The sequence below is a fragment of the Erinaceus europaeus genome, chromosome 15, assembly GCF_950295315.1.
Source record: "Erinaceus europaeus chromosome 15, mEriEur2.1, whole genome shotgun sequence".
Lineage (NCBI taxonomy): Eukaryota > Metazoa > Chordata > Mammalia > Eulipotyphla > Erinaceidae > Erinaceus > Erinaceus europaeus.
Window position 1 is genome coordinate 11,032,117 of NC_080176.1, and position 13,833 is coordinate 11,045,949.

The 13,833-nt window shown below is 49.6% G+C and overlaps 1 protein-coding gene across 3 annotated transcripts in view; it reads right to left on the reverse strand.

Annotated features, from left to right (window-relative positions):
* The window catches only part of LOC103107793 (uncharacterized protein C16orf52 homolog B), a 134,232-nt gene extending 129,400 nt beyond the window's left edge, over positions 1–4,832 (reverse strand). For 2 of the 3 annotated variants that reach the window (XM_060172832.1, XM_060172831.1), the window contains exon 1: positions 4,514–4,832. In XM_060172832.1, coding sequence (XP_060028815.1) covers positions 4,514–4,619 — 106 coding nt within the window. In that variant the 5' untranslated portion in view covers positions 4,620–4,832. The remainder of the gene's footprint in view (positions 1–4,513) is intronic. The other variant, XM_060172836.1, reaches the window with a different exon arrangement.
* Positions 4,833–13,833: the final 9,001 nt, after the last annotated feature.

Below are 13,833 nucleotides of genomic sequence, written 5' to 3' on the forward strand. Positions count from 1 at the left end.
GAAAATATAAAATCAGTCACCAGGAGTGGTGGATTCGTAGTGCCAGCACCAAATCCCAGTGATAACCCCCTCAATTTTAAAAATTTATTTCATTAAAAATTATACAAATCTGTTACAGTAAAGATTTTTATACAGTATATATAATGCACCAATGGGAAATAATACATTATTAACTTTTTGCTGCCAGATTAAATCACTTTTGTGTGGGTCACTGAATAAAGCTTCAAAGCTCTTACTTGACCTTCTTGTAAATGTTTTATTGATATGGAGTGTGTACCTCTATAGTGATTCTTTTAAACTTGAGACTAGACCTATCGGCTCAGGCAGGAAGTATATAATAAACAAACAAGCAGGTGCATGTTACTACAGCGCAAGACCATGGTGGTAAACAAAGGAGCACATCACCCCATTCCTTTCAAGCTTGGGGGTGGGCGGCTCACTGACATACTTTAAGGTTAGAAATGTGGATTAGAGGTGATTATATAAAATGTCTTGCTGTGTTTTTTTTTTTGTTTGTTTGGAGAGAAAGACTCAGAGATGGGGGGGGGGGGGGGGCGGGGTCCTGAAACCACAGTACCAAAACCTTCCCAAGGCAGTGGGGACCAGGCTGGCACCTGCTGCAAACATGTGGCAAAGCTAAGCGGTGCACCACCCAAGCGAGCTCTATTGCAGTCCCTGCCTCCTATTACTCCTGAGCGCAAACCACCTCACTGAAGGGTATCCCGAGATGGCAAGAGAAACTGCTGGGGGGGAGGGGGGGAAGCACCTCCTTGGGGCTGGGTAGTGACGCAACTGGTGGATCGCAAGTTACAACTTGCATGTGGTCCGGGAGGTGGCGCAGTGGATAAAGTATCAGACTCTCAAGCATGAATGAGGTCCTGAGTCCAATCCCCGGCAGCACATGTACCAGAGTGAAGTCTGGTTCTTTCTCTCTCTCCTCCTATCTTACTCATTAATAAATCAATAAAATCTTAAAAAAAAAAAAAGACTTGCAAGGATGCGGGTTCAAGCTCCCAACCCCCACAGGCGAAAAGCTTTGCAAGTGGTGAAGCAGGTCTGCGGGTGTCTCTGTCTCTCTCCATGTCACCCCTTTCCCTCTCGATTTCTGGCTGTCTCTATCGAATAAATAAATCAAGATAATAATAAAACTTAACAAAGACAGCTCCTTAATAAAGCCCTCTTGGCCACACATTTCTGGTGTCTCACTCTGACCCTTTGGCTCACAATCCCCCTGCCTTTCCACTCTGCTGTATTGATCACTTCCAGCTGGTCTTCACTACGGCTGGATCCACTGCACCAGTGACAGTCCACTATTTGCTTCTCAGTGATCAATCCTGAGCTCTTCCCTTCATTCACTTTCACTCTTCACCCAGCTGAATTCCCAGGAGCTATCCATTACAGTGACATCCTGGACAGTAACCTACATAGCTCGGCTTCTCTGTCACGTGGGTGCACATCTCTGGCAAACCTCAGATCTGAACAGAGCCTTCTACTGGCTTTCACCACCCACTGCTACCAAAGCAGCTGAGCACTGCTAGAGAAGGTCTGGTAGGAGGGGCTGAGGGGGGCGAACTTGGTTCAGTACATGTGCTACAATGCCCAAAGGCCCAGGTTCAAAACCCCATTGCCAGGGGCAGGGGGGTGGAGTGGGGTGGGGGTGTCCACAAACAGCCAAGCAGTGTTGCGGGTGTCTCTCTCCCTCTCTATCTCTTTCTTCTCAATCTCTTTCTATCTCTGTCCAATAAATACAACATAACAAGGCCCGGTGAGAAAGGCAGACGAGTTATCAGTGTTCACGACCACTGACTTCAGCAAGGCTTGCACACAGACAATTCCACTACGGTGGACATGGCACACTGTCTGCAACTGTCTGCTTATTTCAAATATTTTCTACTCCTCCCACCTCAGACTTGTGCCCTTCCCATCTCTGTGGCAACTCAGAGCCGAAGACTTAGCCCACTAATCTGAAGGACCTGTACTCATCTTACCCCTATTTTTCTCCAAACCTAATAAAGGAAGTCCCCCTTTTCCAACGCTTTCAACACTGCCCTTGTCCACCTCCTTGGAAATGTTATGTCTATCACTTTCTTCCATACCTATGGTCTACTTTATACATTAGGTATAAACTACCTTTGGTCTACTTTATACATTAGGGTCCCTGATGAAATCTCTGCAAAACAAGGACCTTTTCTGTTGAAGGAGTGAAACTTCTTAGACCCCAAGCATGTATTCTCCAAAGGAAGCCTCACCAGCATGCATCACTACACATACATGTGGTTGAAACAACAGCAGCTCCAAAATGGGTGGCCCACACGTAACTGTCCAAACCAGGAGTAGCATGGGCTTTGCCAACATTTTCAGAAACAAAGCCCATGATCCCAAACACTGTCCTGACCCTTTCTCGGCTTTGCAATTTCTGAGATACCCGCTGTCTTACGTTTACGGAGAACCCTGCACTGCCTCAACGTGTTTATGCTTGGAAGCCTATGTGCGCACACATACAGTAGCACAACACAGTGTCACCTCACACCTCCAAGCACATCACACAATTATTACAGATGCTTTACAGCCTCGCCAAATCTGCAGAGGCACAAAAAGGAGCGGTTCGAGTGTTATTTTAACAACCAGGAAACTTGACTGAAGCGTGATTTTGTGTTACTAGGTCTACATGAGGCGAAGGAGGGAAGGAGGAAGAAGCAGCGAATGTCCCCGCCGCAGTTTTTTTGTTTGTTTGTTTTTCCTTCTTGGCTTTGCTTTTCTTCCTAAGAAAATATTGTAGGACAAATACAGAGCCATAAGTAATACTTAAGAAGTAAGTTTGACAGCAGAGTGATACATTTTTATAACAAATCATCAGTGGTGGTGGCGGCCCCCCAGCCTCACCCCGCCTTCACCTGCTCCTCCACAGGCAGCCTTCAGGCTAAGACAGACTGAAGACAGGCTCGGTGCCTCCTCCTGCCTGCTCTGCTCTCCCTGCAGCACTCACTCAGCGCCTCCCCCTGCCTGCTCTGCTCTCCCCGCAGCATTCAGGGTCATTACAGGCCTGGCCTCGCAGGTCTGGTGAGTGTGAGGGTGAGAGGGTGAGTGTGAGAGGGTGTGAGTGTGTATGTGTGAGGCTGAGTGTGAGAGGGTGTGAGTGTGTGTGAGGCTGAGTGTGTGACGGTGTGTGAGGGTGAGTGTGTGACAGTGTGAGGGTGAGTATGTGTGAGTGTGTGAGTGTGAGAGGGTGAGTGTGTGAGTGTGTATGTGTGATGGTGAGTGTGAGAGGGTGAGGGTGTGTGAGGGTGAGTGTGAGAGGGTGTGAGTGTGTATGTGTGATGGTGAGGGTGAGTGTGAGAGGGTGAGGGTGTGTGAGGGTGAGTGTGAGAGGGTGTGTGAGGGTGTGAGTGTGTATGTGTGAGTGTGAGGGTGAGTGTAAGAGGGTGAGTGTGAAAGGGTGAGTGTGAGAGTGTGTGTGAGTGTGAGGGTGTTAGAGGGTGTGAGGGTGAATCTGGGAGGGTGAGTGTGAGAGGGTGTGAGAGGGTGTGTGTGTGTGTGTGTGAGAGGGTGAGTGTGAGAGGGTGTGTGAGGGTGTGTGTGAGTGTGAGAGGGTGTGAGAGGGTGTGTGAGGGTGTGTGAGAGGGTGAGTGTGAGAGGATGTGAGAGGGTGTGTGAGGGTGTGTGTGAGTGTGAGTGAGAGGGTGAGTGTGAGAGGGTGTGAGGGTGAATCTGGGAGGGTGAGTGTGAGGGTGTGAGAGTGAGTGTGAGAGGGTGTGTTGCTGGGTGCGGGCTGAGGAGACCTTCGGGATGGCGTTCACCCGGGATGCCCCCCGCCCCCCACACGGTGCGGGACTCGGCGTGTTGTGGGTTTCCTCTAACTCCTGGCAGTCTGCCTCTCTACCGCGTTTTCTTTTGCGGTGCGCTGGCATGAAAGATGCTCCGCTAGGATGAAGTTGGTGAGTAAGGTTATTATAGCGCCCGGGCTTAAGATGAAACAAGTGAGGAGGAGGATGATAACAATAACGTTGGTCACTATTATTATTATTATTTCCACAGAGATTTCAAAGCCGAGGGAAAGTCGGAAGCCACTAGCGTCTCAAACCGGGCCGGGCGGGCCGGGGCGGCGGCGGCGGGAGGGTGAAGTGGGGGGGTCTCAGCCGGCGCCCCCAGACCCCCACCTCCCCCCACAGCACCAACCACAAGCCTCACCCGGCCATCTCAGACCCGGCGGGAGAGACCGGGGGTCGCGGGTGGGCCCTCGGGGACCCCAGCCTCGCCGCCGGGTTTCTAGCTCCCTCGCTGGCGCCTCCCACCGTGACGACCCCCCCCCCCCCGATGCCGGACGACGCCCGTCCCCCGCGGCCCCTCAGGTGGGCGGCCAACCCCGCCCTCGACTCCCAACGCCCCGGGCCCCGGGCGTCCCCGCCACTTCGCAGCCCGGAGTCCCGCCCGCCGCCCCCTCCCTGCCCGCGTCTCCGCGCCCGCGCCCCCCGCTCGCTCGCTCGCTCGCTCGCTCGCTCGCTCGCTCGCTCACCCGCGGACTCGCCGGTGTTGATCCAGTCCGGGTTGGCGATGCTGGCGATGGCGAAGATGTCGGCGGCCAGAAAGAGACATCCTGAGATGATGGTCAGTTTATCCATCTCCCCGCCCCGCTCCCCCCACCCCCCGAGCCCCGGGCAGGCCGCGGCCTCACGCCTCCCGCGCCATGGGCCGCCGCCGGGGCCCGGAGTCCCCGCGCCGCCGCCTCGCGCCCCCTCGGCCCCCCGCGCGCGCCCCGCTCGCGCCCTCCGCGCGCCCGGGACCAGCAGCCGCGGCGCGGCCCGCACAGCCAGAACCGCCGCGCGACCCGGAACTGCTCGGCCCGCCCGCCCCTCACCCGGAAGTGAAGCCGCAACTCAGGCTCCCGGGGTCCGGAGCGGCGGAGAGAGACCACCGGGCTCCGGACGGCGCTTTCGCCCCCCACCCCCACCCCCACCCCGGCCTCCCTGTGGTCTGCCGCGGCGCCCCTTGGCTTCGCTCTTAGTGAACACTAACGATTATAAAACAGTCGTGACAGAGGGTCCTGGCGGTCACGACCCAGCGTGTCTCCCACGGCCGCCGCCTGCTGCTGCTGCTGCTGCTGCTGGGGGGGGGGGGGGGCGGGGGGCAGACAGAAACACGGTCAAGACTCGGCGGATAATTTCCGGGGTTGAGCTCTGGACGGAACAGGGTGCCGGGTGACCCCAGTGATGGCGAGGGGAGGTTGTCGCGTCCAGGCCGGCAGGTTCAAGCAAGAGGAGCAGGGAGTGAGGGAGGGAGGGAGGGGGCCGGGGACGCAGCGTGATGGCCCTGCCCAAAGCCTTGCATGCTTGCTGGAGGCACCGAAAGTCTCAGGTTCGGGTGGAAAGACCTTTTTTGGTTTTTTTTTTAATTATTTATTTTTGTTGTCCTTTTTAAAAATTTTTTGTTGTAGTTATTATTGCTCTTATTATTGATGTCGTTCGTTGTTGGATAGGACAGAGAGAAATGGAGAGAGGGGGAGAGAAAGACAGACACCTGCAGACCTGCTTCACCGCCTGTGAGGCGACCCCCCCTGCAGGTGGGGATCCGGGGGCTCGAACCGGGATCCTTACATCGATTTTTGTGCTTTGCACCACATGCGCTTAACCCGCTGTGCTACCTACCGCCCGACCACCGGGTCTCAGGTTCAGTCCCCAGCACCAACAGAAGCCAGAGCTGAACAGTGTTCTGGTAAAATAATTAATAATAATAATAATTAATAATCGCCAGCCTATCCCGGAATCCGCAAACTGGCCTGCTTGTCTGCGATGGCAAAAGACTAGATGCAGGGTCTAGGAGCCGTGATATGAGTTGGCGAAACAGTATAATGCTTCTGTAAGGCTTTCATGCCTGAGGTTCTCAGGTCCCAGGTTCAGTTTCCAGAACCATCATAAACCAGAACAGAGCAGTGTTTCTCTCTCAAAAAAATAAATAAAATACTTCTAAAAAATTAGTGTGGGGCAGGTGATGGCGCAACTGCTTAAGTGCACAAATGACAGTGCACAAGGACGCAGGTTCAAACCTCTGGTCTCCATCTGCTGGGGGAAGCTTTACGAGTGGTGAGGCAGGGCTGCAGGTGTCTCTCTCTATCTCCACTCACAGTTTGTCTGTCTCTACTTTTTTTTTTTTAATTTTTTTATATTTATCTTATTTATTTATTCCCTTTTGTTGCCCTTGTTGTTTTATTGTTGTAGTTATTATTGTTGTTGTTGTTGGATAGGACAGAGAGAAATGGAGAGAGGAGGGGAAGACAGAGAGGAGGAGAGAAAGATAGACACCTGCAGACCTGCTTCACCGCCTGTGAAGCGACTTCCCTGCAGGTGGGGAGCCGGGGTTCGAACTGGGTGTCTCTACTTTTTTTTTTTTTCTGCCTCCAGGGTTATCGCTGGGGCTCAGTGCCAGCACTAAAAATCCACTGCTCCTGGTGGCCATTTTTTCCCCCATTTTTATTGGATAGGACAGAGAGAAATGGAGAGAGGAGGGGGAGATAGAGAGAGGGAGAGAAAGATAGACACCTGCAGACCTGCTTCACCGCCTGTGAAGCGACTCCCCTGCAGGTCTGCAGGTGTCTATCTTTCTCTCCCTCTCTATCTCCCCCTCCTCTCTCCATTTCTCTCTGTCCTATCCAACAATGAACGACATCAACAACAGCAATAATAACCACAAAAAGGCTACAACAACAAAGGCAACAAAAGGGTGAAAAAAAATGGCCTCCAGGAGCAGTGGATTCATGATGCAGGCACTGAGCCCCAGCAGTAACCCTGGAGGCAAAAAATAAATAAATAAAATAAAAATAAAAGTAAATAAATGTCAAGGAAAGAAAGAGGAGAGAAAAAAGAAAGAGTGAGATATAAATGGCCAGTAGAAGTCGTGGGATCATTGTGCACACACAGAGCCCCCGCAATAACCCTGGTGGCAATTAAAAAAAAAGCCATTGGCATAATTGCTAATTGTTAATCTAAGCAATAATACAATATGCTATCTATATTAACCTCCCCTTTCTAGCTCAGCTTGTCCCCCTGTACAGCAAACAGAAGAGAGGAGACAAGACACTGATCTCTCCTTAAACGTCACCTGGGTCATCTCTTCAAAGACTCAGAAAAGTGACATCTGCCTCTATTTTTGGAATGCCTACATATCCACAAAACTCAGCAAGTTTCAAATTTCACCAAATCCATAGCCTCGCAAAAAAAAAAAAAAAAAAAAAGTGCACAGTTATCAGAGTGGCCATGGAGACTGGGGAAGGAATGGATTTCATTGCTAATTGCTATTCTACAGACCTTTCTGTCCAAACACTGGTCTCTTGGGAGGAGGGGGAGATGACAACAGAGACTATTAATTACTATACCTTTTATTCTTCCTCTGTCATAGTCACTGACGCAAGCCAATTTACACATTCCAAGGATACTGATAGAATGCTTATCTCATTACTGCAGGAAGTCTTGACTCATCTGGACTCTTTATTTTTATTTATTTATTTTTTAATGCACTGGAGAGCTTTAATGGTATCACGTTCTTGGCTTCTTGTCTGGTATTGCTGTTGCCCTGTAATCCTGTAATAGAAGAAACTCCAACTCTACAGTTACAAATTCTCAAGTAATGTCTGCTGATGTTCACTACTGGGAAGCTGATGAGAATCCCAGGGTGAAATATTTGCCTGTCCGACCTCCAGCCGAGCACAATGATGATCACTTGATCCTAGTGTTTAAAAAATACAACTGTAAACTCCTCCTTCAAGCCAGGCAGAGTTTCCCAATCCCTCCTGCTCCTGCCCTGTCACAAACAGTTCTGGATCAAAGATTAAAGTAGAAACAACTGTTGTGTAGTTGAGAGAATTGAATACTTTGTTTTCTATCAGAGGACTGGCTACATGTCACTATAGACACACACCATTCTACCCTTTTTCACCCATCAGAAGGGGCAAATATTCTATTTACAGATTGATTAACAGTCTTTCATTGATTTACTTATTATCTGCCCCCAGAATTATTGCTAGGGTTTGGTGCTAAGAGACAGAGACAGAGAGAGAGAGAAAAAGAAGGGGAGACAACTGCAGTTCTGCTCCACTTTCTGCGAAGTTTCCCACCCAGTAGGTGAGGACCAGGGGCTTGAACTCGGGTTCCTGGTAAATGGTAATGTAAACCCTCACACAAACCACGACCCATCCCCCATTAATCCTTGTTTTTCACTGCACATCTCATTCTTTAAAAAAAAAAAAAAACACTTTTTAAAATATTTATTTATTCCCTTTTTTTGCCCTGGTTGTTTTATTATTGTAGTTATTATTGTTCTTATTGATGTTGTTGTTGGATAGGATAGAGAGAAATGGAGAGAGGAGGGGAAGACAGAGAGGGGAAGAGATAAACACTGCAGACCTGCTTCACCACTTGTGAAGCGACTCCCCTGCAGGTGGGGAGCCGGGGCTCAAACTGGGATCCTTACATCCTTGTACTTTGTGCCACGTGCACTTAATCTGCTGCACTACTGCCCGGCTCCCCTGCACGTCGCACTCTTTCCCTTCAACGTACCAGATGTCTCAAAGTCACTAGGCTTTCTGGGATTCATGTGATACCTCATTTCCCTTCTCTTTATCTCAGTCTAGATTTTAGAGTCAGGAAGAGGTGATGTGATAAAACAAAAAGAATACAGGACCAAATTCTCATCCTTCCCCCCACTACCACGACCATTGCTGACTGGAACTTGGAAGAGTCTTGTCACCTCAATGGGCCTCTTTCCCTCCTCTGACCCAACAGACTCCCAGAATCAAGTGCTCTGCTTCGGTAAGACAAGCACCAGCCCCTTCCCCCAAGTGACGCCAGAGAGAAGAATCCACAAGGCTTCTTAAGGCAGAAGCAAGTCCTCGAGGACCTGGAGGAACTCAGAAGGCCCCCAGGAGGGAGCTATGCTTGCAGCCTGAAGTCCTAAAGAGCCATTCTGTGGTGGTTACAGGGCCGTGAGCACAGCATGCTTCATTATGATGGATGGCTCCCCTTGGCCCAGCAGAGGCTGCATCCAGTTGGGACCTGGGGGAAGCTGCAGTCACTCTTCTCTGGTAGGCATATTCTTGGCCTGCCAGCTTTATAAAGAGCACACTGCTCCCCCTAGGGGTCACATTGCCCATAGGGGCCAAGAGAGTGGTGCATTGCTGCATGTGTGTGTGCACCGGGGGTTTCTGGGAGTGAATAAGACAAAAGAGCCAAATCAAGAGCTTAACAGTTTGTACCTGAGGCTCAAATCTCCTTTTGTCTCATGGAATGGGTTTCCTGGGAATTGACTCAGAGATGAGAGATGATGGGTCAGCGTGCAGGAAGTTAATTAGGAAGTGCTCAGCATCAACTCCTGTGGGGGAGAGAAAGAGACAGGATCAGAGAGAGGAAGCAGTGTATGGAAACAGGAGACTTGCACAGGCCCCCAGGGGATCCATGAAGGTGGAATGGATATTCTTTCTTTTCTTTTTTAACTTTCTTTCTTTATTGGATAGAGACAGCCAGAAATTGAGAGGAGAGGGGGAGAGACAGACACTTGCAACACTGCTTCACCACTCACCAAGTCTCCCCCTGGAGGTGGGGACCAGGGGCTCAAACCCGAGTCCTTGCACACTGTAATGTGCACTCAACCAGGTGTGCCACCACCTGGCCCCAGTCGGGTGGATATTCTAAATTGTTGAATTGGAGGGGAGGGGCTAAGCCCTCCTTTTCCTGCCTGGTTCTTCGATGCTAGCTGCCCCAGGAATGAGGCATGATTACAGGAAGGGCTTCCTTTCAGTCAAAGATGATTCGCTGAGAGAACCGACAGCTGACAATCTTTCTTTATATATATATATATATATATATATATATATATATATATATATATATGTATATTCCCATTTGTTGCCCTTGTTTTATTATTGTAGTTATTATTGTTATTGATGTCATCGTTGTTGGATAGGACAGAGAAATGGAGAGAGAAGGGGAAGACAGAGGGGGAGAGAAAGATAGACACCTGCAGATCTGCTTCACCGCCTGTGAAGTGACTCCCCTGCAGGAACCGAGATCCTTGTGCCAGTCCTTGTGCGTGGCTAGATCCTTCAGTCCCAAAGCTGGACTGGGTCACACCGGCAGGCTTTACACTGTACGTGCACCCACCATGTTGTACCAACCCACTCGCTACCTTTTTCTCAGAGCATCAGGGATTCGGCTCTTTGGGAGGCTGCCAGGCATCTCTTCCAGTGGAAACTTAGAAGAGGAAGGTTTATGAGACAAACAACAGTGCCCACTGCTGTAGCATTTACTCTCTCATATATGGGGGAGAACTTGGGACCTCATGTTTGCAAGTCCTGTGCTTTACTACTGCACCACCTCCGGCCTCCTTGGTGACTCCCTTATTGCCTGCTGGTTGGTTCTCTGGTATAAGAAGTATCCAAGAGCAGGCAAACTAACTCACATGGATAATGCACTACAGGGGCTGGGCGGTGGTGCACCTGGTTAAGCGCACATAGTATTAAGTGCAAGGACCTGCAAGGACCTGCGTAAGGATCCAGGTTCAAGCACCCATCTCCCCACCTGCAGGAATGTTTCATAAGCAGTAAAGCAGGTCTGCAGGGATCTTTCTGTCTCTCCCCCTCTCTGCCTCCCCCTCCCCTCTCAATTTCTCTCTGGCCTATCCAATAAAATGGAAAAAATGGGGGCGGAGGGTAGATAGCCTATCGGTTATGCAAACAGACTCTTATGCCTGAGGCTTAAAGTCTCAGGTTCAGTCCCCTGTACCACCATAAGCCAGAGCTGAACTGGCCAAAAAAAAAAAAAAAGGCTGCCAGGAGCAGTGGATTCATAGTGCTGGCACCAAGCCCCAGTAATAAACCTGGAGGGAAAAAAAAGATATGCACTACAGTGCCATGTGTGTATCCCAGGTTCAAGCCCAGCCCTGCCACACCGAAAGCAGTTTCAGTGCTATGAATTTTCTTTTTCATTTTTACATTTAAAAATATTATTATCACTGATCCATCTTTCTAGCCCTTTTTTCCAGCCATGACACCATCTCCCCAGACAATAACTTGGGTCCACCTGCATATTAGATGTCAGGCTCAGGAAAAAACTACTAAAGCCATGGGCACCTTGGAATATACCTAAAATAGGCCTACTAGCTTTTTCCAAAACAGAGACCCCAAAATCTCCATCTGCAATATTCTTGCCTTTAGGTTCATGATTAGTCAACAACTTGTTCTGCTTTATATCTTAACTCTTTTCCAGACACCAGGTTCCAGATGCTTCCATGATGCCAACCGGACTGCCCTGGGAAGATGACCCCACCAATGTGTCCTGAAGCCTCACCTCTCCAGACCCCTGCCCCACTAGGGAAAGAGAGAGAGAGGCTGGGAGTATGGATCGACCTGCCAACACCCATGTTCAGCAGGGAAGCAATTACAGAAGCCAGACCTTCCACCTTCCGCACCCCATACTGATCCTGGGTCCATATTCCCAGAGGGTTAAAGAATAGGAAAGCTATCAGGGGAAAGGATGGGATACGGAATTCTGATGGTGGGAATTGTATGGAATTGTACACAGCCTCTTATCCTATGGCCTTGTCAATATTTCCATTTTATAAATAAAAATTATATGAATTAAAAAATTATTATCTTTATTGGATAGAGACAGCCAGAAAACAAGAGGGTAAGGGAAGATAGAGAGGGAGAGAGAAAAAGAGACCTATAGCACTGCTTCCCCACTCATAAAGCTTTCCCCCTGCAGGTGGGGACTGGGTGCTTGAACCCAGGTCCTTGCACATTGTAACATTACACATGTAACAAGGTGCGCCACCACCCAACCACCTCTTTTTTTAAAGATTTTTATTTAATTTTATTTTAAAGAGAGATACAGAGAAAGACAGAGAGCAGTCAGGTGGTGGCACATCTGGTTGAACACACATGTTACAATGTTCAAAGACCCGGGTTCGAGCCCCCAGTCCCCAACTGCAGGGGGAAAGCTTTGCGAGTGGTGACGCAGTGCTACAGGTGTCTGTCTCTCCCTCTTTATCACCCCCTTCCCTCTTGATTTCTGGCTGTCTCTATCCAATAAATAAAAGAAAGAAAGAAAAAAGAAAGACACAGAGGGGAAAAAAAATCAGAGCACAGTTCAGCTCTCATGGTAATGCTGCAGATTGAACCTGGGACCTCAGAGCCTCAAGCATGAGAGTCTGTTTGCATAACCATTATGCTGTCTCCCCAGCCCTAGTGCTATAGATTTTTTTTTTTTTTACCAGAGCACTACTCAGCTCTGGTTTATGGTGGTGTGGGGGATTGAACCTGGGACTTCGGAGCCTCCGGAATGAGAATCTTTTTGCATAACCATTATGCTATCTAGCTATGGGTTCTTTACCTGTCTTGCTTTTCCTCTCTGGAAAAGTCTGCCTGGACCAAAAAAAAAAAAAAGAAAAAGTGTGATACATGATACTTCATACATACAGGCATGTATTTATGATAAAATTAATTTGGTATCTGGACACAAATCAAGTACATTTCTTCTTGGCAGAGCATCCATTTTATTACCAGTTGGAAAAGGAGCACTCTTAGTTCTCCCCTGAGCTCTAAGATATCTATGTTTATCCTCTATGGGGCCTGGGGTCCCCCAGCTCCACAATCCCTTCCTTGCTTTCAAAGATCTATTTTATTATTTCATATGGGACCCAGAGTAGAGAGGGAGAGGGAGAGAGATCAGAGCACTATTACATGCAGTGCTAGAGATCAAACCATGACTCTCAGGTTGAACCATTTTTTCCCAGTCTCATGGACAAATGCTTCTACCCTTCCAGATCATCCCTGTCACTAGCTGGTGTGGGTTGGATTCTCTAAGAAACGCACTTTGAGTTGCAAGGGGTGTCCTGGAGGATGTTCCAGGGCCCCAGGCCTGTGTAGGGAGGGAAAGGAACAGGACCTGGTGGAGGAAGCAGTTGGGTTGCAATGTGACCACAGCAGGACCTCAATGACCCCTGAAGGGACTGAGAGGCTGGGCTGTGTCTCCAGATTGTCGGCATTGGGCTGAGAAAGCCAGGTTTCACACTCTGCATTGGCTAGTCTCTGCACACAGCCGCCTGGGGCAGAGCTGAGCTGGGGCAGCAGTTCTTCAGGAGCAGGGTGGAGGGGAAGAAACAAGTCCTGTAGCCCTGAAATGGGAGGCACAGCACCACATCCACGACAGTTTCAGTCCTGCAGTCCCACCAGTCAGTGGTCTTAACGTCCCCTCTAAAGAATTTTCAGCCTGAGGTGGATGGAAATGGAAGGACTCTATAAGCAGGCCATGTACTGACATGCTCCCTTCTCAGAATCTCCGACCTCCAACACCTTGGGAGTAAGGCGGTAGCGCAGCAAGTTAAGCGCACGTGGACTGGCAGAAGGATCCCGGTTCGAGCCCCCGGCTCCCCACCTGCAGGGGAGTCGCTTCACAGGCGGTGAAGCAGGTCTGCAGGTGTCTATCTTTCTCTCTCCCTCTCTGCCTTCCCCTCCTCTCTCCATTTCTCTCTCTTATCCAACAATGACATCAATAACAATAACAAGGGCAACAAAAGGGAATAAATAAAAGTTTTTTTTAAAAAGCGCAGTTCTGAAGCTGGTGTAGAGCATTTGACAAGCACATTATGAGAGGTGTCACAGGGGGATTTTGTGCTCTCCTGGGTAGACCAGTTCTATAAGGTTAGTTCACACCCTCCTCTGGGACTCCTCCACCCTCCTCATCGCAAATCATTTGCCCAGAACTGAATGATGAACCAACCTACTGTGAGCCGGGCATCTTGCAGGCCCCGCCCCCGGAGGTTCTGTTGTTCTCCAGCAGAATTCTCACT